This window comes from Chrysoperla carnea, chromosome 1, assembly GCF_905475395.1.
Source record: "Chrysoperla carnea chromosome 1, inChrCarn1.1, whole genome shotgun sequence".
Lineage (NCBI taxonomy): Eukaryota > Metazoa > Arthropoda > Insecta > Neuroptera > Chrysopidae > Chrysoperla > Chrysoperla carnea.
The window spans coordinates 34,499,975-34,522,985 of record NC_058337.1 but is presented as its reverse complement, the minus strand read 5'-3'; the positions used below and the strand labels follow the sequence as shown (position 1 = coordinate 34,522,985).

The 23,011-nt window shown below is 29.6% G+C and overlaps 5 protein-coding genes across 8 annotated transcripts; 1 reads left to right on the top strand and 4 right to left on the bottom strand.

The window, feature by feature from the left end:
• Positions 1-27: 27 nt before the first annotated feature.
• LOC123301596 (mitochondrial phosphate carrier protein 2-like) lies at positions 28-4,292 on the bottom strand. The gene is made up of 5 exons (XM_044884462.1): positions 4,193-4,292; positions 3,263-3,437; positions 2,711-2,970; positions 1,921-2,470; positions 28-143 (listed from the first exon to the last, which is right to left on the bottom strand). The coding sequence occupies exons 2-5, from the start codon at positions 3,399-3,401 to the stop codon at positions 28-30; spliced, it is 1,065 nt and encodes a 354-aa protein (XP_044740397.1). The 5' UTR covers positions 3,402-3,437; positions 4,193-4,292.
• Positions 4,293-6,291: 1,999 nt separating this feature from the next.
• LOC123305355 (protein cereblon) lies at positions 6,292-10,329 on the bottom strand. Of its 2 annotated transcripts, none has more exons than XM_044887046.1 (7): positions 10,192-10,329; positions 9,840-10,126; positions 9,579-9,772; positions 9,376-9,516; positions 7,881-8,119; positions 7,130-7,466; positions 6,292-6,880 (listed from the first exon to the last, which is right to left on the bottom strand). In XM_044887046.1, exons 1-7 carry the CDS (start codon positions 10,232-10,234, stop codon positions 6,724-6,726), a joined length of 1,398 nt encoding a protein of 465 aa, XP_044742981.1. In that variant the 5' UTR covers positions 10,235-10,329; the 3' UTR covers positions 6,292-6,723. The 2 variants fall into 2 exon arrangements, with proteins under 2 accessions (XP_044742981.1, XP_044742982.1); XM_044887047.1 differs by having other exon boundaries at positions 9,840-10,123; positions 10,192-10,309.
• Positions 10,330-12,115: 1,786 nt separating this feature from the next.
• LOC123305380 (dolichol-phosphate mannosyltransferase subunit 3) lies at positions 12,116-12,623 on the top strand. The gene is made up of 3 exons (XM_044887083.1): positions 12,116-12,300; positions 12,372-12,449; positions 12,528-12,623. The coding sequence occupies exons 1-3, from the start codon at positions 12,151-12,153 to the stop codon at positions 12,582-12,584; spliced, it is 285 nt and encodes a 94-aa protein (XP_044743018.1). The 5' UTR covers positions 12,116-12,150; the 3' UTR covers positions 12,585-12,623.
• Positions 12,624-14,524: 1,901 nt separating this feature from the next.
• On the bottom strand, positions 14,525-17,344 carry LOC123305371 (mesencephalic astrocyte-derived neurotrophic factor homolog). 3 transcript variants are annotated; one of them, XM_044887069.1, is made up of 3 exons: positions 16,913-16,931; positions 16,424-16,813; positions 14,525-14,928 (listed from the first exon to the last, which is right to left on the bottom strand). In XM_044887069.1, exons 1-3 carry the CDS (start codon positions 16,914-16,916, stop codon positions 14,759-14,761), a joined length of 564 nt encoding a protein of 187 aa, XP_044743004.1. In that variant the 5' UTR covers positions 16,917-16,931; the 3' UTR covers positions 14,525-14,758. The 3 variants fall into 3 exon arrangements, with proteins under 3 accessions (XP_044743004.1, XP_044743006.1, XP_044743005.1); XM_044887071.1 differs by lacking the exon at positions 16,913-16,931 and adding an exon at positions 17,060-17,074 and having other exon boundaries at positions 14,526-14,928; XM_044887070.1 differs by lacking the exon at positions 16,913-16,931 and adding an exon at positions 17,214-17,344 and having other exon boundaries at positions 14,527-14,928.
• A 1,355-nt stretch (positions 17,345-18,699) lies between these two features.
• LOC123301526 (gastrula zinc finger protein XlCGF52.1-like) lies at positions 18,700-21,623 on the bottom strand. Its single transcript, XM_044884336.1, has 4 exons — positions 21,394-21,623; positions 19,987-20,622; positions 19,036-19,259; positions 18,700-18,946 (listed from the first exon to the last, which is right to left on the bottom strand). Exons 1-4 carry the CDS (start codon positions 21,487-21,489, stop codon positions 18,700-18,702), a joined length of 1,203 nt encoding a protein of 400 aa, XP_044740271.1. The 5' UTR covers positions 21,490-21,623.
• Between the last annotated feature and the right edge of the window lie 1,388 nt (positions 21,624-23,011).

The window sequence follows — 23,011 nt, the reverse complement described above, 5'->3', positions numbered from 1 at the left end:
TATATCATAAGTACATGATCGAAATAATTAAACTAATACAACGTTCTTATTTCTTGCAATTTTAAAATTATTGTAAATCCAAAATTGTAATCCGTTTACTGTACCCAACATTAACATACGTGCAAGTAAAGATAATATTTGCCCTAAAATTTTTTAAGGAAATATGTTTTCATCAATACTCAAAAAATAAACAGCCTAGATTAATTTAAACATTATTAAAAAATTCTTTAACGGATATCCTTTTTTATTTTTTACTAAAAAAATGCGGGAATTTTAAAAATAAACGACAGAATATAATTTGTTTATTTTCCGACATAAATCCATCCAAATCGTTTATTATACCATGTATCAAAGTATACTTCAGTTCCAAATTTGTAACGCTTAAAAATATTGATCCTCCAAACAAAATTTTGCGTTCATAAAATAAACCAATTAGTCCATTTTCGGCTGTCCGTCTGTCTGTAGACACGATAATTAATTCAAAAACGAAACAAGATATCAAGTTGAAATTTGTATAGCGTCCTCAGGACGTAAAAAGTGAGTAAATCACCTATCTTGAAAACTACTATGGATAAAACTAAAGTTTAAATGTAAAGAATTTTCCCTATAAAAAAATAAACAACTTCTGTTTGAAACATTTTTTCGTAAAAACCCGTGAGGGCTCAAAGTTAGAGCATTATGCATGTATTGTATTGTGTCAAGAATACACTTTGTTTATGGCTACTGAGGAAGTGAGAAGAAAGATACTCCTATTACTTATTTGTTAATCAGAATGATTATCTTTCTTTACTTAGATGATGTAAAAAGCAAACAATTACGTTATCAACACTGTCTACATACACTGTCTATAAATATTCAGTCAATTGTTTGTTTTCACTTGTTTTTTAATAATTTTTTTTAAATTCTAAAATACATTTATACGAATATGTCATTTAATCCCGGCAAAATCCGTCATTGAGCAGGATTAATTTTGCCAAAGAAATTTTTGATTTCGGTTTAAACATGCTCCTGAACGTAAAAGTGGGTATTCCGGCAACCGATATTTCGTAAGATTTAAGTAAAAGTGCAAGTTGCCGGTGCATGGGTAACCCGGCAACCGATATTTCGTAAGATTTAAGATATTGCGTAAACTAAATTTTAATAAATAAAAGTAAAGTAATATTGACCGAACCGCATCGGAAAAAATACTAATTGGGGTGAAAATTAACAAAAAATTTTCTTAGACATTTTTCTCTAAACCCTCCAGTTTTCGAGTAAAAATTCGCAAAATGCGAAAAATGCGATTTTTACCCTTAAAAATTTTATGAAAAAATCAGATTTTTAATATGTATACAATTTTTATTTATAGTTTTTAAGCTTACTCACACAATATCCCGCTAAAATTTTTGGCCTAATTGAATTTTAAGTGCTTGATTGTTAATTGTTAAAAGAGCGCGCGAAAAACCATCCAACAATAAAGATTTTCTGTTCTATACATACTGAAAGATCGGATTTTCGCCAATAGACTCGAAATAAAGAAAAATTAACAGAAAAGTTCGAAAATTTTCCTCTTCCTCAACGCAACTCTCTGAAAAATTGGAAAAACGGTTTTTGGGTTTCCCCGGGAGGTTACGTTGTGGAAAAGACCTTTCCTTCGCAGGCAAGGTGGATGCAGAATTTTTTAATAAACTATTCGTCTCAATCCGATCAATAGAAGCAGAGATATTGAAGAAAACTTCACCAAAGAAAAGAATGTTGAAATAAAATCGCGTGTAGAAGTTCGCGCGGATCGTTTCTGTATTTATATATCTCCTTTTCTGTATTCTTTACAACAAAAGAATCCTTTAAAAAAAATTAGCCATTTACAAAAATTTATCGAATTCTTTTTCAAAATCTGGTAGATTTATTTATTCAACTATAAAATTTGATTTGAATATTTACCATTATTACCACCAAGTATGAGTCGTTTAGACGTTACAGGATATTTACTATGGTACAATCTTGCAACGAATGTGTCTGCTGGATGTGTAACAACAGCTCCAAACACGCCCGATAAAAAACCCACACTAAACGATATTATGCTCTGTACGAATGAATCACAATTATGTTGGGAAACACCAAGCCATTGTCTATATATATAATCCGTTAACCCATCGTATGCGGTTAATTTTATCACTGAATATGGAATTTGCCGCAGCCACATTAGATGTACACCTTTGTAAAAGCCACTAGCAGCTCCTTCATAAGCTAAGATATTATGTTTTGCTTCATTATAATGTTTTAGACTATTATTTGTTTGAAATTTAACTTTTATAGCTTCAAATGGGCATAGTATTAATGTTGCAAGAATTTCAGATGTAGCTGCAGCCAATGCTACCACTTTAAATTTACTATTAGAGACTGGCGTCGTATCATTTACCCTACGTTTTGGCGAATACCATTTTGAATATTTATCTTTATAATATTCGTATAGACCAAGTTGGAAAAAACCCTAAGAATAAAAAATAAATTGAAATGTTGGGTCACGTTTGATATACAAATAAAGTGGGTAGAGGGGGCAGAATATATTTTTAAATTTATTTAAACAAAATCGCATACTGTTTACGCGGCATTTACAGTTAATTATTTTGGATACGCCATTGGGAAAATATTTTCTGTCATATAAAATTGGAATCATATTGCAAATTAGTAAATTTATGTAGACTACCCGGTATATTCAACATTTACGTACATGCAACGAATATCCCAAACAAATTGGTTTCCATCCTCGGTATATGCCTTCTGATCCAACTTCAGTACTAATTTCTTTAAAAGCTGTTGCTAAATTTTTGTACAAGTTTGGATATACTTGTAATTGTGTTTTAACTATATCCAAAGGTGTTACAAGTGTATGCGTTATTCCAGATGATACTAGTCCTGCTAAACTGACTTTTGAAAGATATCTTATTTTATTTTTCTTTTCTGGTGAAACATGTTGATTTAATGTTGTTCCTAAAAATTAATATTACATACTTAATACGCAATTCAGTCGACAGTCAATAATGTTTTATTTTTCTCAACTTTTTTCGAAAATAGTGAAGAAGTCTATGGTTATAAATCTTAGGTTCAGGCTCTAAAGACTAAATCACCAATTGGTAAGAATTTTGGAATCAAAAAAATTTAGAAATATATAGATAGTTATTTGGAAAGGTTCCACTATCCGGATTTATTCTTGATTTTGGTCATTTAACTCAGAGTAAGAATTCCAAAACCATTTTCATAATTATCAATTAATTAAATATACCTTGCGGGACTTCAGCTGCAGATTGTAATAACTTAGGATTTTTTACATTTTCAACATCTAAACTGTTGGACTTTGGATTTTGCGATAAACTTCTTATTAATGGTAATGAAAGAGAATTCGAATTTTTTCCATCTGACATTTCATACTAGAATTTGAATATAGCTGCAAAAATTATCTATTTATAAAATGGAAAAAATTAATTGAATATAATTTCCATTTAAGTTTTACTAAATATAAAAACTACTTGGGTTTAAATCATTAACTCTTAATTGGGCACATGGAGTCACTGCAACTTCACTGCAAAACGAATAAAACAATAAATTAAAATTGAAGGCAGTTTGCCCGCGTCTTTGCTAGTTTTCCCATTCTTTCAGAGCCAGGTCCATTTTTGTTTCTCGATTAAAGATTATTTTTTTGTTACTTAATGATAATAATAATTAATTATGTGATCCAAATATATTACTTAAAATTTTAATTACAAACATAAACCAGTTAGATTTTATATTCAAGTTATCTTGGGTCATGCTAGACTTCATGCAACTACATATGTAATTTTCTTAATATGACTAATTAAGCATTTTGTTATGCACATTACCCCCTTCATTATCCACATTAAAATCATTTATTTAGATTTATAAAATTATTATCAATTAGCTAATTGATATTAATAATATTTTTATTGTGGGTCCTGAAGGGGAAATATTTTAACAAAATGCATAATACAGCCACAGAAATGCTCATCTTAATTTGAATGCCTAATTAAGGTTTCAAGTTCACTACACATATAAAGAGGTATAAAAAAACCAAATTTCAAGAAAATAAGTGACTAGGGGTTGAGCCGGGGTTGTAGTTAAAATTTTAACTTCATAGGCGAATGGTTAGAACAATATAACGTTAATCGCGTATCATAGCTCCTAAATGAAATTATACCTTAAGTTATTCAATCTTACTGCATTCCACATTCCACTGGAAATGACAAAAACATTATATTATTTTGATCATGTACGTATTAAATGAGATTAGGTTCCATGCTCAAAGAAAACCACTAAATTTGACACTCAAATTTATTCGAAAATAAATTTTTGTTTATTTATTGTATGATTTCTATATTGACAATAAAATATCAGAGGCATCTTTTCTATCAAAAATCATATATAATCCATATAAATATTACATAAATTATTTTTCATTTTTAAAAGCTCAAAATCTCTTGTTAGCCCAATCGATAGGTAACAAAATAAAGATCCAGATTGCATTAAAAGGAACTGTTTTAAAAAATGTCTTGCATTAAGGGAATCTTCAGCGTATGTTTCATAATCAAAAATTTGTGTACTTTGCAATTCACTTCGTAATTCAAAAATTCCTTTCGTATTATCATTTGGTGTAAAGTAAATTATTCAAAGGAATGATAATACTTAACACTTTAATAGCTTATGCCATGGACAGTTATTTTGTGCTATTTATAAAAATGACGCCAAAAATGACGCGTTCGTAAATTATGAAATATGCTTGTAAGAACCAAAATACAAACTGTCTCCATATTTCTAAAACTATACCATTTAATGTAATCGGAAAATACCTATCGATTTGACTATCTATATAAATATAATATATACGTATTAAAAATTTTGTGTAATATGCATATGTTTACAAATGCACCTTACTTAATATCATCTCTATTAAACATTTCAGTGATGTTTTAAGAAAAAACGGCAGCTTCTTTCACCAGAAATTATGATAAGATTTATCATTAAACATAAAAATAAGAATATCTAGTTAGTATACTTCGTTTTAAAACAAACGCTTCTGATAGTAGATAGATAGTAGAGTAGAAATTTTAATATAATTAGATAGCTATAACTACCTCAATTAACTATATTAAAATAATAGTTCTATATTAACATAAAGTGGGAGTTAATATATTCGTAAAGTAGGAGTTATTAATATTAACGTAAAGTAGGAGTTAACATATACTCCTACACACACTATCGAAAACGAATTGTTTTTTGTAGATTGTTTTGAAACGGAATATAATTTCAGCCTGAACGCTTATACACAAACGTTATTATTCGTTCCGCGATTTTAGAAGTGAGAAGTATTTCAGTAGAAATTGAAAAGTCTTTAACTAGTTATTACGCTAACTACTTAATTATCAAACTTACAAAAGTCGAAGTTTTGACAACTGATATAAATTCTAAATTTAATATACTATTCATAAATTTAATGGTTCGAATTTAAATTATAATTAACTGTTTATAAAGAAACTAACCAGTTATAAAAATTAGTATTGCAATCCTTCTTTTAAGTAATATCAAATACGGGAAATTTATAAATCCGTCTTATTTTAATGTATATAATTAAAAGATGGAAATATATGTACAGCTGCAACACTCATTCTTGTAACGGGTTAGTCTCTAATTTTTAAGTAAATTGGAAACAATACGTGTTTATTTTAAGAAATAAATAGATTAATAATATATATTCTAAAACTTATTAAGAATTTCTTGATTAATATTTAGAAAACTTAAATTTTTATAATAAGCAAAGTTATAAGAAATAAAAGTATACTAGAATTTATTATCAGGCCATTTTTTCGTTCAGTTCAATATTTCCAGAGAAATTTCCGTTCAGACTTCTTAAAAAAATTTTAGAAGTCATCAAAAAATATAAAGAAGAAACTTCATATTTTAGAACTCAACACAAATTTCTCTGTATAAGTATTAAACCGAAAAAAATGACCTTATGATAAATTATAGTAAATTTTATTTACAATAACTTTGTAATTACAAAAATTTAAGTTTCTAATATTAGTCCAATATGAAAACAATATTTAATGAAGTCTCAATCGCTAACGGTGCGATTCATAAAAATTACATCATACACCCTATAATTTTTCACAAGCTTCCGAAACTTAAAAAAAAAGTAAAAGAAGCTTAAAAAACTGAATTTAAGTAAATTGAACAATCTTTAGAATCACATAGATTTTCTATTAAGCAATCGATCATAATTTTCTGATGAAGTAGGTTACGTTTTCAAAGATGGTAATAATAAAACCGAGTTTTGGCGTTAGCTGGTTGATAGCGTTGTGCTTATACGTTAAAATTAAATAAAAAAATTCATAGTGACTTTACTTCTTAGTAATTTAGCCATTTAATGTTAAAAAATGAAACGTGTAAACCAAAAAGTCGGGACACCGGCTCGGCTATTTAGATGGAAAATTTACTGTTTCAATTAAATGTTTATTTGTACTTAATTTAGACTAAACATAGCCTGAAATCAACCACTTACTTCTATTAGTATTTGATTATTAGATGGTTTTAGTCTACTACAGACAGAAGGGATTCAATCTTTGATTCAAAATCATCCTAACACCAAAACTGGTCAATGGTTGTGTGATAGTTTGGGACAAAGCCAATAACAGTCGATAAAAAATAAATATATAATTTTTTTCTTAAATATTATTAAACACTTTTATCATTTTTGATTGTTTTTATCATAACAGATGAGCGAGTTAATCCATAAAATTTTTGTGGTAATAAATCAGGTGTTGTTGCTGTAAAACGCCAACCAATATGATGATTTGTACAAACACTACATTGTGCAATAGTCCATGCATAACTGAAAAATTAAAAAAGACCAATGAGTGTAGCAAACGACTTTTGTCAATTATTTTTATATTCATATCATGGTTTCTCAAACTGTATTTTTCTATCATATATTGCAAAATAATTATTAAGTATTGTTTTAGAATATCAAAGAGCCGCAAAATTCTCTCGAAACATGCCAAAATCGGTTAATAATTAACAGTTAACTCTAAATAAAGTAAAGTTTTCAGTTAATATAAAATTATGTAAATATTGTACATACCCTGGAAACCAGCTGTAAACTACTTGAGGCTGACCAATTAAACTGATTCTGTGTGCTCGCAACACTGTAATAGTTTCATGAACTACTCCACCTGGATTAACAAAATTATTTTGTAATCCATCTTTTGACATAGGAAATAGATCTTCTTGACCAGCAAATTCACTTTGACATTGCGAACAGCTTATATATCGTGGATTGCGCATGTTATTTAATACAAAACGTAATCGTTGTACGGAGCTATTAAATTTCAATGCTTCTATTCGTTCAGCGGTACTTAGTAAAAAATTTTGTATTACCCAATAGGATAGTTTTAATGGATCTCTTGGTAAAATTTCCTCTGTAAATTGACAATAATAAATTATCAAATATGTTTACAACAGTATTAGGATTTTATAAAATAGAAACAAATTAATATACAGTGGCCACAAAAATCATTCTTAAAATTTTCTTATGGTTTCCAATTTTTCAGTCAAGTTTATCATACTTTTTCGACATATTTCATGCATTATCTCAAAACTGTACATTAAATGGTTAAATGATCGTATTTTTAGTCAGTCAACCATATTCCCTGATATTTCCCTATTTTTCCCGGTTTATAATCACTATGTAATATTATTTTGAGCCAATTTCGACATCAATATTTGATAGGAAGAGATAAACATATCTGACAATATATTTTCATCCCACAACAGGATGTGTGGCTTGGATGTAAAATGTTTCTGAAAATTAATAATAAATTTCTGAAACTTACTGAAATTTTTTAAAAGATCAAAAATTTCTGTAACAAGATAATCTTCATCATAGGAAGTAAAAACCCATAATGGCCAACGTGTTTGAATAGCATCCCTACATCGAAAAAATTGATTATGCTTGAATGTAGATTTATCTTGTTGAACATGTAATCGAAATTTATTTAGCGAGTCAAATTGTATTGCATTTAACGGATGTGGTAAATCCACTTCAGGTAATATTTGCACTCTGTGTTCAAAACTGTAAAATAATTCATTTGATTAGAATAATAATAATAATATATGAAGAAACTTAAAATCACGTATAGAGCTATTGAATTGGTTTCATGAAATCCTTTAAATTTTCCCTGATTATTCTATGATAGGGCAAAAATTCACTATTTTTGATGTTTAATAATTTTTCTAAAAATACAGAAATACTCGAATTTTCTTAGATTCCGATCAAAATCTTTTACTAAAGTAAATCGAATCTAAAAGCAAATACTTTGTAGTGTTTTTGAAGTTACATCTCAGAGTCTCAAAAAATATGAGGTATAAATGGTAAGTAACCTAGTAGTCTAAATTGAAACTACTGAAAAAGTGGCCCACTCCCTGTTTTAATTAGTACGAATTTTTATAGCCAGTTGGCGGTATTTATCTTATTTGAATTAGGAGAATATTTTTATTGCTCTTTAAAAATGGTAAGTACAGGTATTGCCATCTGGTAATATCGAATCTAAATTGGAACTACTGAAATCGGACACACTTCTTGTTTTAATTAGTACGAATTATTATCGCCAGTTGGGCGTTGGCGAGTTACAACTCCCAGTTATCAATACCATGGAAATAGATGTTTGTATTCTCTTCAACCAGAACAGTATTGAAATTCAAAAGAGAATAATGAATGCGTGGAGAAAATTTTGGTCTCTGAAAGAAATCTTTAAAAGTAAACTGCACATTTCTTTAAAACAAAGGCCTGGAATACGTGTATTCTACCGATTTTAACGTACGGTACCCAAACCTCAGCGCTAACCATCTCCAATTATAAAAAACTCAGGACATGCCAAAGGAGTATGGAAAGGTCTATGCTAAATTACAGACTTGCTAATAGGGTTAGATCTAATACTATTAGATCAATAACAAATGTCAAGGACGTAACTGTCTGTATCAAAAAATTGAAGTGGAAATGGGCTGGGCATGTTTCAAGGCTAAACGATGATCGATGGACGACTAGATGTACATCATGGGTACCATTAAATCTAGCACGTAAAAGAGGTCGGCCACCAACTAGGTGGAGAGATGAAATTACAAGGTATGCAGGAGGTCTGTGGACCAGAACGGCTAAAAATAGAAAAGCGTGGAATGTACTAGGGGAGGCCTTTGCCCAAGGGAGCTAAATCAAGCTATTTATTATTATTATTTATTATATTTTCTTTAACCGCCATTAAAGTACTTCCTACAGTTTCTTGGAGTCGCGAATAGGTTAATTTTAATAGGACTATTTTATTTTAGACTTACGGTGAGGATTTTGGATCAATATCTAAAACTCTAAACCTTTGTCGCCCTTTTGCTTTAATTTTAATTTCATGAGGAGTTTCTGCGTATTCAAAAATTTCCATAGTTACTCCAATTAAATTCATAATATTATATCGACTTCCACTAAAAAATAGTAAAAATTTTGTAATTAAATTGTAAAATGCGGAAAATTGAATAATTCTTACAGAGAATAAGTTAATCCAAATGTTTTATCTTTTTGTAAAATCTGTTGTATTACGGATCGATACTGATAAAAAGTAAATGGTAACGTGTAACCTGGACAAACAATTGCATCCCCTGGTAAAATTTGTAATCGTACTATCTGATAATCTTCAAACAAAACTCGTCCTCTTAAATACTCTAAATCATTTCCCAAATACTGAAATTAATACAAAAACAATTTTTAATGTAAATTTACAATTAATTTACGGAAAAGAAATACAAACAGCGTGTTCCGTAGGTAAAGAGGTATCAAATGTTCGTACGACTTCTTGTTGTTCTTCGTGAGAATTATCATCATCGCTTAAATTGATTTCTTCGCGCATTTCTACAAATCCATTTAAATAATAATTATCGTCTTCAACATTTTCGTCATCGTCGTCAGTCTCATTCTCTTGTACTCCTTCTTCAGCCGCCTGTTCATTATTTAATCCATAAACAGCATTTTCTGCTTCACTAAGAGCATTTAAAATTACTATCGGTACTAAGCCGCGTTCAGCATTCGTTCTGTCTGCTAAAAATTATTATATATTTATTTAAAATAACACATTATTGCATTATAATTTATGTATTAAATACTTGGTTCGACATCGTCCGATGGTTCATTATTTGAATTTTCCATTATGAATTGTTTATTTTACATTCAGACTGCTTTAACAGCTTTAAACTTGAATAAAAAACCACACGTTTTATGTTTATTTTGGTATCTGATTCAGAAATGTCATTTTTTTGTTGTCAAAATATTATGAATTGTTTCTTTTATTAATAACATTGACTATGCTTGCACTATTATGCGTACTGGTACAAACTCATTAAGGCTGAAACATTATTAGAATTTCGTAGAAGAAAATTTAAGAAAAGTTCCTAAACTGAACTGTTACCCTTTTTTTAAGGTAGTTCCGTCAAGAATAAGTGTTTGAGAATATTTGAGATTACTTAAACTTGAATATTCAACTCAAACTTAAAAATATTACACTTAAAACAACATTTTAAGTACATATTGGGTCCACCATTTTGATTTTCCCAGTTGAATCTTCATTTAAGTGTTAAAAAAACCAAATAAAATTTGTTCTATTTCGAGAGGTTTACCTTACAAAGACTTCGACATTCAGGAGCGTTTAAAATTCAGCTCATGTTCATAATTCATGAAAGTCAATCTAAGTTCTATTCTGCAAAACAGAACCCTTTCATTACATAGGTCTGCAAAAAAAATTTTTGGTCAGCTGCATGAGATATTTTTACTAAATTATATGTTTTAGAATGCGCTGATTTCAGAAATGATGGCCACTTTTTTCTATCACGTAAGTTTTTTTTTTGCAAATTCAAAAAGAAAAAATTTTTAAAAGCACTCGTTTATTAAAAATTATACAGTAGCCTGCAAGCATAGTGACATCCCATCTTTCTTGGTACCGTCTCTCGATATCGCGGACATCCTGGTGAAACCGCTCCCCCTGTTCTTCACTTTAGGCTCCCAGGTTTTCAGGAAAAAAGTCTATGTAGGAGTGCAAAAAATGGTGGAGGGTGCCGGTTAATTAAAAGCCTTCTGATGTCGAGGCCAGTGAAAACTTCCTCTTTCAACTTTGCTTCTGACAAATTCGGGAATTTTGTGCATAGATATTTAAAATAGTATCCACTCTCTTGCAGGGGTTTTACAAATTGTTTCATCAACCCCAAATTGATATGGAGAGGTGGTAACAAAACTTTTTCTGGCGGCACCAAAGTAGTATTGATAACATTTTTCTCTCCAGGTTTTAAAGTTTCTCGGGGTGGCCAATCACTTTTAGAGCAATGTTCTTCTCTGGCTCTGCTATCCCATAAGCATAAGAAGAAAGGGTATTTAGTATAGCCTGCCTGCTGATCCAAAAGCATCGTCATCTGCCTGCTGACTCAAAGATCCCCACAAACCATCCATTAATGGTCTTGATATTTGATTCTTTCCAGGATAATGGCCAAATTATTACAGTTAGTTTTCTTCCATATGCACAAAATACCTCATTGGAAGCGAAGCTAATTTATTTTCATTGTGCAATAATAATGCTTTAAGATTAGTTTAATATAATATTACTATAAAATACTATATAATACTACTTAAAGACTAGTTTATGTTGTTACTAATATCTATAAAAACCTATGTGATAGAATGTTTTGAATATTTTTCCTGTTTTTGGGAGGTCAAAATCTATAAGAAAATGTAAAAAAATTCTATGCAGTTTTTCAGTCGCAGATCTGTGAATTATTTGTAGGCGAATGGTGCACATTCATTTATTGTAATTTTTCTTTAAGCTTGCTAAGCCGGTGGTCGGACGCATGCGGACTAATATAATTTTAACTTGGCTGATTGCACGTGTGTATGGAGGTCGTATGAGTAATTTAGTTTTAACACTTGATAAAAATAAATCTATTTATTTAAATAGAATTTATCTCAAAAAAGAGAAGATAATATACTCTTCCGAAAGGTATAAACGCAGTCTTTTTTACAAAACGACTACGTTTTTTTTTTGGTGTTGAATCATTTAAAAATAAAATACAAAAACAAAAATGACAAAATTAATGGAATGGCTGTTTGGATTTTCAATATTAAGTGCAATTTGGTTAACACTTGTTACAAAGAAAATAGAAAATGATTTTACTAGAAATAATCCTGAACTAATATTAATATCACCAATAATTTTAATAGGATTATTTGGAGTATGTAACCACATTTTTTAAATTTCCAGCTTAAGTGATAAATCTAATTTTTGAAAAAATATTTTTTATAGATATATGCAGTTACAGTTGTCTTATATCGTGTATTTACGTTTAATAATTGTGAAAAAGCTGCTGAAGAATTACAGAAAGTGAGTTGAGATTTTTATTAGATTCTTTGAAAATTATCTATTCACTTAATCTGTAATCTCTGTTTTACTTTTTTTTAGCAAATTGCCGAAGCAAGAAAGGATTTACTTAGTAAAGGAATTGCACTTACTCAATAATTAATAGTGATGCTAATAAAATTAAATTTTATATTTTAATTGTTACCGAGTTAAATTTTTATTGAATGTTACCTTATCATTATAGTTATTACACAGGTACAAAAAGCGAAAACGATGTTAAAAGCTATCAACATATGGTAATTAACAAGACCTTATCCCAGAGGATAACACTAACTAGAAAATTGTATCCGTAAAGATATTAGCAGAAATTCGTTCTTCAATAAGAATAAAGAAAAGTTCTCGAATGCAAGGTGTCACTACACAATTTGAAAAGCACAAAAGAGGCTATCTCGATGTAGGAACAGGAACACGGTTGAGCTGTGAGCAATGAAACGTTCGATGAGCTTAACCATGAAAAAAGTCACACTTCCGTGACAGAGATCGGAACCATGTAAGGGAATTACCAGATGACAAATCACCTTTACTTTCAATGAAAGTGTGTCAGAGCTCTCTGCCATCGTACATCTAAAAATCGTAAAAGGGTTCTGTTTTGTAGAATAGACATTAGATTGACTTTCATCGAACTTATTAGGTTTACAAAAAAAAGTTTCCAACAAAACTTGTTTGTTGTTTTATATTTAATTGATTTACTACTGCTTATCAACATCAGCAAACAAAATAGTTCCTAAATAAAAAAGGAATATCAAAATATAAGAGTGGTAATATTAAATATACAGGATACAAAAATAATACAAAATATTTTCTATACTGATTCATGAGCTTAGACTAACGGCTTTTTTTTTCCAAAATACATTTCAGATACATAACCACAGTTGGTAAATCACTCTCATTATGTGTATTTAGTATGGCTATGGCATTATTCAGTTCCATGTTTGTTGAGATTTTCTCGTTCAATACCTTCGGTGCCATGGCAGTTCTCTAATAAATATCGTACACTTTCACTCAGCCCACACCGCCTATGAATACCTATAACATATCCAAATTTCAAATCGATGGAGTAAAGGGTATAACCGCATTGCTTGAAATTCAATTGTAACTTTAACCATTCTTATCTGGAAAACCACTTTTCTTTATGATTTTTTTTCCACCAATGAATATTTAACAGGATTTAAAAAAAAAAATATTAAGTTTCACGCCAATCAAAAATGTGTACAGAACGGTCTTAATTACGGCACTATATTTTGAAGTTTCAGTTGAATGTTTAAGTTTAAGTAATTTCAAATACTTATTCTTGGCGGAACTACCATAAAAAATATTTTTGTATACAAAAATCTAATGTGTTTGAGTTTTTCGTATAATAGAATGAACAGGAAACCAAAAGATAGCAAGCTAAATGAATGACAGGGTAGTACATTGCAGCAATTTCAACCTGGCTCGTTTGTAAATACAGAAAGTTTCATAAACCTCCTAGTTGAAATGTTTTTCGGTTATTGTAGTTTCAAAAACAATGATATATATCTCATGGTGCTGAATGATACCTAAATGACTATGTTAAAATTGATATTGCGTAGTGGCCATAATTTTAGTAAGATCGAAGATTCGAGGGTTAAGAACGGAGGTAAGGCACACTTTCCGCAATTTTACGATTAATATTAGAAAAATTAAAATTTGTATAAAGTTGAAGGCAGAAGACTAAAATTTTCTATAATTTATCATCAATTAAGTTTTAATCAAATGAATTTCCGTTAATTCTAATTTTTAGAGTTTTAATAATTTTAAGAGGTAGTGAGCTTAGTTTACCCAGCTGCTAACTAAAAAGCTCATACACAAAATTAATTTCCAAATAATAAAAAGCGTAAGCAAAAAAAGATCATAACAGTAATTTCTTTGACTTTATTCACAATTTTCTTTTTCAAGGTACATTCATTACAAAAAAAATGTGCGTTTACAAAGTAAATAAAAACAACAACAAAATATTGTAATTTCTAGATATTTTATTTAGAAAATGAGATACCTTATTAATAATTAAAAAAATACAAGATAATCATAAATAAATTAATAATTTATGCGGGGGTATGACTAATTTTTTTGTCTTTCAAAATCAAACGATGCCACAATTTCTTGCACTCAAACTTCCAACAATAATTTTCTATTTAATAAAAATATCGATGGATGTGAAAAATATAATTTAGAAACGATTATTATTTTATTATACATTTTGGAGTTAAATCAGTCTGATTTTAATCAATTGAACTAATTATTTAGTATACGCTTCAAAGTTCATTATGCGCAACATGCTGTGGTTTTAATTCTTCAATTCGTTTGATGAAATCGGTCTTTTCAATACATCCATCACAACTTTCATCCCAATCGTTGAGAATCTTCTTTAAGTCTCGTACTTTCAATTTTTTCAAATCTACAGTTTTCAAATCAATTTGCTTATCTGAAAACAAAGAAATTTTTGTTTATAGTGATTTCATTTCTCTGATTTATTTAAATCAGTTTATTTTGAAATTCTAAAAAGTTATCAACAATAAAAATCTCGATCGCAAAACTATTCTCAGTAATTCTATACCCCTCAGGGCCGAATTAACAAGTAGGCAGAATAGGAAGTTGCCTGGGGCCTCCGAAAAATGAAAAAAACTTCGCCTATCGTTGGGGCGTATTAAAAAATCAAATAAACAATGAGAAAACTTTGAAGACATTGTCAACTACACACTGGGAAGCACATTCGAATACGACGAAGGCAGTTTACGATTTATTTGATATCATATTAGAGGCTCTAGAAATCATTGCTGATGATGAATCACAAAATACTGATACTCGTTATGAGGCGACGTGTATCGCGAATAAAATGCAAAAATTCGAATTTGGTTTTATGGAACTCTATTTTGACTATTATGCGTTCAGTGAGTAAGTCATTGCAAAGTGAAAAAGTAGATATGCAAACGTGTGCTTTTTTGTACGGATCGTTAGAAGAGAGTTTAGTTTCATTCCGTGAAAAGTTCAATGATTTCGAGGAAAAAACAAAACAATTATTACCTGATGTAGGTTATACAGAAATCGTAAAACGTACTCGTCGTAGAAAAAAACAACCTAATGACGAAAATGCTCCAGAAGTAGAATTTTCGCCTCGCGATGATTTTAGGACAAAAGGTTTCCTCGAAATCATCGACAATCTTCACAGTGAAATCAAACGACGTGCGAAAGTGTATATGGAAGTTTCAGAGAGATTTGCATTTCTCATCAATTTTTCTCTAAGTGATGGAGACCTCTACGAAGATATAAATAACTTAGTTCGTTTTTATTCTAGAGATTTGGAAGAATTTTTCATTGAAATGAAACAATTCCAAAGTTACGTTAACTCCAGATACACTGATGCACGAAAAACTCATAGTCATTTGTATATGATTCTAATGGAAGATCAATTAGCCGATGTATTTCCTAACACAGAAATAGCTCTTCGGATTTTTTTAACATTAATAATCACAAATTGTTCTGCCGAACGATCCTTCTCGCAATTAAAAAGAATCAAAGCTACTGAAAGAGCTACAACACGACAAGAGCGACTCGAGATGTTAGGTATACTTTGCATTAAGTCAGATTTATTGAACAAAGTCGATTTTGATGATATAATTGATGTATTTGCCGAAAACAAATGTAGAAAACGACATGTTTAAAATGTAGATAGTAATTTTATTGATATTATTACATTGTGACAATAAAATTTTTATGAAAGATATAAGTTTGTATTTTTTAATCGAAAAAAGAAGGGAACGGACATGAAAAAAAAGGACCTCCAAATTGATGGTTGCCTAGGGCCCCGTTGAGGGTTAATCCGGCCCTGATACCCCTCCAAGCACATAAAATTACAATAATGAAGTTACAATGCCCTTATATTACTTATATTTAGTGAAGGAAGAACACTATAAACTTACCATAACGTAAATCACATATTTGAGCATCTTTTTTCTTCAATTTTTCACAAATTTTATCCGATGGTAAACTCCATGAGAGTGGTTTAGACAATTCACCTAAAATACCTGTAGCCGATTCTTCTAAACCACCTAAATAATAGCAAAACCTATTTTCTTTACTTTTAGTTGCCTTACAAAACTTTTTAAACTCTGTTTCTATTTTCTTCGGATCTTTTTTGATGTCATCTGTTAAAGTTGCACTAAATTTATCTACTGTTTTAACACATACTTCACATTCACCCTCTCTTAAAGCTAGCGATAACGACGACAATGATAATATTGTCATTAATAATGCGTACAAAATATTATGAAATTCCATTTTTTTTTTTCTTATAAATACTTTATAAAAACCTGAAAAATTAAATAATTCAATTCAAATTAGTTGTATTTTTATAGCCAAAAAATAATTAATTCTCTTATAAACTCTCTGGAAAAATTTATGTAACGTACACATAAAATTTTTATAACGTGTTAAGTTTCAAATGCTAAGCTCGATGAAGCTTGAAAAATTTAGTGATGATTTCCAATTTGTTAAAAATTGAATTTTTAGCATTTCCCGTTATACAATGTGGAGAATATTCTCAAAAAATATTTTACCTCGAATGTAATGACTTTGTATTTTGATATTTAAAAAAATCTTTACACAAACTTAACACGATAATTATTTTAGAAAATTCTAGGTTAATATTCGAGTTTATTTTAATAGTTTCACAGTTATAATAAATAATTAAATAAATTAAATTATATTTACCGGCTATTAATAATTTTAATATAAAAACTTCATTTGATAATCTTGCCTACTCTTTTCGAATAATAGTTACTTTTTATTTAAAACTCACACGTTGACATTTGAAGAAGTAGCTGGCGTTCGATGATTGGTCCACGCAATGTTTAATTTTTATGACGTAGCTCATGGCAGCAAATATAAAATTGTTGCTTAAAATAAAGCAATGTGGAATATTATGCTTATTTGTAAAATTGTTAATGGCCTTAAGTTTTTATGACAGGCTTATGCTTTTATGTTGTAATTTACATCTTGCTGGATTATTAGAATATTTGTTTAAGCTTTATTTAACATAAGACATCCACGTTCGAGAATTTTCTTAAAAGGATGTGATACGGTCACAGCTTAGAGCATGAAGGTTATTTAGAGCTATATTAGGTCTGGAGGTCGCGGTCTAATAAATGAAACTGTGAGGTAAGAATACGGTTTCTGCGATTGAATACAATAACTGTTCGATTAGATTGGTAAACGTGGATGCGAAAATTTTTTTATACGGGGTCATATGAACTTTTTACAAGCGATTTTTAAGTAGTTATAATAATTTTATTAAATTTTCTCCTAATTTCATTCTTACCCCATCTGAATTTATTAAGAGGGTTATTTTCTTAAGTTTAGTTTCCAAAGGTTATTTTTACAAAACTAAAAAGAATAGAAAGTAGAAAATTTGTGCGAAATTTCGAATATAATAGGTTTATTGATTTTAATATACAACACTATAAAATAAAAAAGGTGGAGGTCAAAATTTTTGATGACAAAAGTTGTTTATTTTTTTATAAGGAACATTTTTTTACATATTTTGTTCGTAGCATCAATTTTTTTAAGCGTTACAAACTTGGGACTAAACTTAGTATACCTTGATATATATATATATATATATATATATATATATATATATATATATCATATATACATGGTATAATCAAGATGTGATAAGGAACATTTGTTTCGTTTTAAACAAGTCCGAAATTTTATTGTAAAATGCCAAATGTAAAAATTACTATTTTATTATTGCGTTCAGTCGATAAAAGCGCCTGTAAGCAATGTCGCTTTACAAATCGAAATAGGTGAATTCACCTTTTTGGTACATACGTCACCCTGTAAGAATTATCAAGAAAACACGTACTTCAGAAATTTTAGCTAAATATTTAAATTAAAACTTTTTTAAATCCTTACTAAAATTGGTTATTTTGTCCGCTCTGTTTTCGTTTAATTGGAATTGTCTTCATAAGACGTACAGAGAAAGACGTACGTAATTCTACTTCAAACGGACTCGAAAGCTGCAGATTTTTAATTAAAATGAAAACTTTATTGTTTATTTTGTCAGTTAAGATATTTTGTTTAGGCATAGATATAGATTGAGTGAAAAAACAGTATACCTACAGTTAAAATTCGGGATTTGGAAACATATTCGAAAAAAAAAAATCATTATATAACAATTTATTAATAACAATAATTAATGAGCATAAAAGTTTTTTGTAACATGATGTACTTGCTTTAAATGTTTTGTAACTTGATTGGTTCGTGCAAACAGTTTACCACAAATAGGGCATGGCCTTTCTTTAATTTGTGAATGTGATATCATATGATATTTTAACTCCGTACTATGTATAAAAGCACGTCCACATATCTCACATTTAAAATCACGTTGGTCTAAATGTACCTTTATATGATATTTTAAGTGTGTTGATGTTGTGAATCGTCTGCGAAAAAGTGATTAAATTAAATAAAAATATTATATTTTTCCATTTCACGACTAACCTGCAAATATCTTTCGATTGAAAATACTTACTTTTCGCACATTGTACATGAATATGGTCGCTCGCCTGTATGCAATTTTAAATGCGTATCTAAATGCCCAGGATGTCGAAATGCACGCCGACAAATATTACAAACGTATGGTCTAGTTTCAGAATGTGTACGAACATGCGCCTCCAACGCCGGTCGCATACTAAATGCTCGATCACATTCGGGGCATGGAAATGGTAAAATACTGGCATGTTGTTTTTTATGCACCTAAAAAATTAATTATTGCACAATAAAATTAAATTATTAAAAGTAATTGGAAATTTTCAATTTTTAAGAACGATTGGAGTTTTTGAGTATTTGGAGCAATGAAACCTTTCCAGAAATTGAGCAAATCATAAAATTAATCGTATAATTTGTTTCCCAATTTCAATTTGATTTGCTTGTACATGGCAAAGTTCATGGGCGTTTGAAATTGTAGCAATAAAGTAGGCAAGTAATACAGGAAAGTGTAAATACCACAGTCTAAACTTAGTGAAAGCGCGGAGCTCATCACTTTTATCGTTCGGTGGGTTCAAGAAGATCATAGAAACAAATATTTCGACAAAATGAAAGGCAGAAAGCATAGCAGAACTACATAAATAAAAGCACTGAAGTAATAAAAATAGATGATTGCAAATGACAATTGCTACAAGAAGTGCAACAATGAGGAGGAAACAACTAAGCAGTGATACGGCCGCTATATATACAAACCTTCATTATCAATGATGGGTGGAGTTTTCTGAAAGCCGTAGAGGAAAAGCAACGTAAAAAATGAACTTTACATGAAGCAGGAAATGCTTCAAGCCAAAAGACTTGAATTATATAGAGATTGCGAGAGTGAAAATGAGAACTATAATTTAATAATAAGACGCCTTTAATTGATAAAAACCTTAAAGCTTGAATTATCCTAAAAGTATTTAGTCGTTAATATAAAAATGGACTATTATATACTTACTTTCAAAGTAGTAGCTCGTAAAAACCATTTATTGCAAACATCACATTGAAACTTTTTCTGTGTTTCATGTTTAATTACATGTAAGCGTAATTTCTTTTTCTTATCAAAAACTTCCCCACATTGTTCACATTGAAATGCAACACGTTCTAAATGTGATTCTCTATGGCGTTCCAACAATCCTTTACGTGCGAATCCACGACCACACATCTCACATTTATATTGACGTATTGGTTCCGATGTTTTTGGCAAATGTTTATCTTTGATATGTCTATGTAAATTATTTTTTGCGTTATATGATCTATCACAGAGTTTACAGGAATATTTTATTTTTCTCTCGCCATTTTCATTGATAACTTCAATTTCATTTTCACTTGTTACGAGTTTGGCATTCATATCGTCGTCATAGTCGATGTCTTCAGTAGAGAGATCATTTTTCTCAACTAGATCATCATTTTCATCAATAATATGTGATATTTTTATATGATCTTTTAAGCCGGTTAACGAAGTAAATATATTTTCACATAATTGACATTTATACTCAACTCCTTCTTCTTCCTCGATTATTTTTTCTGACTGTGTTGCATTTTTAGCTACTACTGCAATTTTGTTAAATAAACTTTCCTCAACAATAAATACCTACAGCATGGAGAAATGTTACTTTAAAAGAAATCGTATTTGCGTATTCAAAAACTCTAATTAAAACGTTAAATTTAAAATCGAAAGAATATTGCTCAATATAATTTAAATATTCTATATTTCGCTCATCACCCTAATTATCAAATCGTCAGGTCGACTATAAGCACACTCAGCCGTATGCGTTAAGAATTTCTTTATGCGAAAATAAATTTTTCTCACACATTTCAACAATTAAAAAAAAAAAGAGTTATCACGGAGGTATAAAGTAGTAAAGTGGAACCAAGTGGTATCACAAAAGTTGAACCAAGTGGTATTCCATTTTAAATTGATAGGAAATGAACGTTTAAGGTGTCTGATTTTAATATGATCTTGAAAATTTGCAGTTTACGACCCCACTGTTCTGCAGATTAATTAATTTCAAATTTCTGCCTATTCGTCATCGTGGATAATTTAAAAAATTTAGAACTTTTTACCAAATCATTTGGAAAAGATTAATAGTCAGGTCGTCGGTCCATCCACGGGTTCATAAAATAGCCTAAGCCCAACTAAAAGCAATGTACTATTAATTTTGTCTCCCATCCGTGGTTGTGGTAGAAAATAATTATTGGTCAAAAAGGATTTGGAAGCGAACGATGGCTTTACGTGGGTGAAAGAAAGTGGCGAAAACGTGTGATATTAGGAAATCTTTACTAAGAATTTTATATTCTAAGTGAAGACTCATATCCTTAGTAATAATTGTCAATTGTAATCATAATATAAATTAATAATTACAGTTTGATTGTCATCCTGAAACATTTGGACGTTGTCATGTTCTTTTAAAATACTATCAACACTTCCCAGAAATATTTCATTACTTATATCTAACATATTTTTATTTTCAACTGTTTCGTTATCAGGTTTAACTTCAAAATTTTCTTTATTTTTGATTTCAGCCTCGTTTTGTAAATTAAGTTGAATATTTTGTCTGCTAGATACCGTAGTAAATTCATCATCAGAAATATTTATATCACCAAAAATACCTATAAAATATTTAAATTATAAAATAAAACGGGTTTGATCATTTTCACAATTAATTTCAATAAAATCCGCTTGGGTATTGATGGTTTAACAAATTGACAAAGACCGATTAAAATCTCCGAGCGAATTTTAAGCACTATTGAAAGAAATCGGAGATAAAAATTATTGAGTGCGCCTTGTTTATCCTTTAGGGTGGGAATTTTTAGCTTTAAACTCATAGAAAATTAATGTTGATACGTTAATTTTTGTAAGGTCGTGCTGGCCGCGATAAGAAGAAGAAGATCTATAAAATACAATATTTTAAAATTCTTACCTTTCTCTTGTTTTGTATTTTCATGAATATTTTCAATAAATATGTTAATTTGTGAGGTACAGCATTTTTTTCCTTTTACAGTTTTAAAACATTTTTGTGTAATGTTATGATGTATTACACGTAAATGCCGAATTAAAGCATTACGAAAAGAAAATATTTTTCGACAAATACAGCAACGTAAATCACGAGAACCTGTAATTTTATTTTAATTTAATTTTTATGCGACTACATTTTATTTTTTAATGTGTAGTATTTTTATGCTCCAAATCGAACATTTATGTGAAAAAACAAGTATAGTTCGCTTCATTCTCCTAAGTTCGGAGTGGAAGTTAATTTGTTTTTTTGTATAATTTTTTTAATAAATTGAATTATAATTTTTAATAATTGAGAATGTGTTGCATTCTTAGTAGGTACCCTAAATTAAAGAGTTCATCTACACTAATAAGCATAGAATATTATACACTAATAAGGCAAAGTAGGCACGCGCCAACTCTGTCTAATTATAGACAGAGTTGGGGTTGAACTTAAAGAGGCGAGAATCGTACAGCAATGTTTTCAGTAAATTTTCGTTTTTAATCAATTTGAACAATGAAGAAGTTCAAGATAGAGCAAGTATGTTTGTCATGATGTATTCTAGTGATTTAAAAAAGTGCTTTTTTGATTAATGTATCCATCTTTGTTCTTATTAAACAACGATAGCTCGAGCCAGAGAACTGTCCCGAACAAACAACGCGATTTTACAGGTTCTGAGTCAAGTTCTTTATTGATGGTATGTGTAGGAGAAATATTAATCAATCAGACAGTCCCCTCGCTAAGTATTAACTTCGATGTTTTTATTTGTTGTATGATTAATTTAAACGTAACCACCATATTGTATACCGCCATTTTTGGACAAGTAAACAAATCAAAAGTCAAATTCAAGTATGGCGCCGTTTTTTCGGTCGTTTACCTGTATAGGTCTATGCGTTTACGCGTTGACGTTAGAGTTACATAGACTGAGTGTCAAACGATTGTAAGCGTGCCAACATCTGAGGTAATTGCTTAGGTAAAATCCATTGT

Excerpts from the sequence above, each read along its gene's own strand:
- LOC123305355 (XM_044887046.1), bottom strand. The coding sequence starts at position 10,234 with ATGGAAAATTCAAATAATGAACCATCGGACGATGTCGAACCAA. Across the intron at positions 10,127-10,191 it reads ATCGGACGATGTCGAACCAA|CAGACAGAACGAATGCTGAA; the intron begins GTATTTAATACA and ends AATAATTTTTAG. Across the intron at positions 6,881-7,129 it reads GTTTACAGCTGGTTTCCAGG|TTATGCATGGACTATTGCAC; the intron begins GTATGTACAATA and ends TTAATTTTTCAG.
- LOC123305380 (XM_044887083.1), top strand. The coding sequence starts at position 12,151 with ATGACAAAATTAATGGAATGGCTGTTTGGATTTTCAATATTAAGTGCA. Across the intron at positions 12,301-12,371 it reads TTTTAATAGGATTATTTGGA|ATATATGCAGTTACAGTTGT; the intron begins GTATGTAACCAC and ends TATTTTTTATAG. Across the intron at positions 12,450-12,527 it reads CTGCTGAAGAATTACAGAAA|CAAATTGCCGAAGCAAGAAA; the intron begins GTGAGTTGAGAT and ends ACTTTTTTTTAG.
- LOC123301596 (XM_044884462.1), bottom strand. The coding sequence starts at position 3,401 with ATGTCAGATGGAAAAAATTCGAATTCTCTTTCATTACCATTAATAAGA. Across the intron at positions 2,971-3,262 it reads TGCAGCTGAAGTCCCGCAAG|GAACAACATTAAATCAACAT; the intron begins GTATATTTAATT and ends ATTAATTTTTAG. Across the intron at positions 2,471-2,710 it reads GTTTGGGATATTCGTTGCAT|GGTTTTTTCCAACTTGGTCT; the intron begins GTACGTAAATGT and ends TTTTATTCTTAG.
- LOC123301526 (XM_044884336.1), bottom strand. The coding sequence starts at position 21,489 with ATGTTAGATATAAGTAATGAAATATTTCTGGGAAGTGTTGATAGTATT. Across the intron at positions 19,260-19,986 it reads TACGAGCTACTACTTTGAAA|GTGCATAAAAAACAACATGC; the intron begins GTAAGTATATAA and ends TTAATTTTTTAG. Across the intron at positions 18,947-19,035 it reads TCATGTACAATGTGCGAAAA|ACGATTCACAACATCAACAC; the intron begins GTAAGTATTTTC and ends ACTTTTTCGCAG.
- LOC123305371 (XM_044887069.1), bottom strand. Across the intron at positions 14,929-16,423 it reads AATATGTGATTTACGTTATG|ATAAGCAAATTGATTTGAAA; the intron begins GTAAGTTTATAG and ends CTTTGTTTTCAG.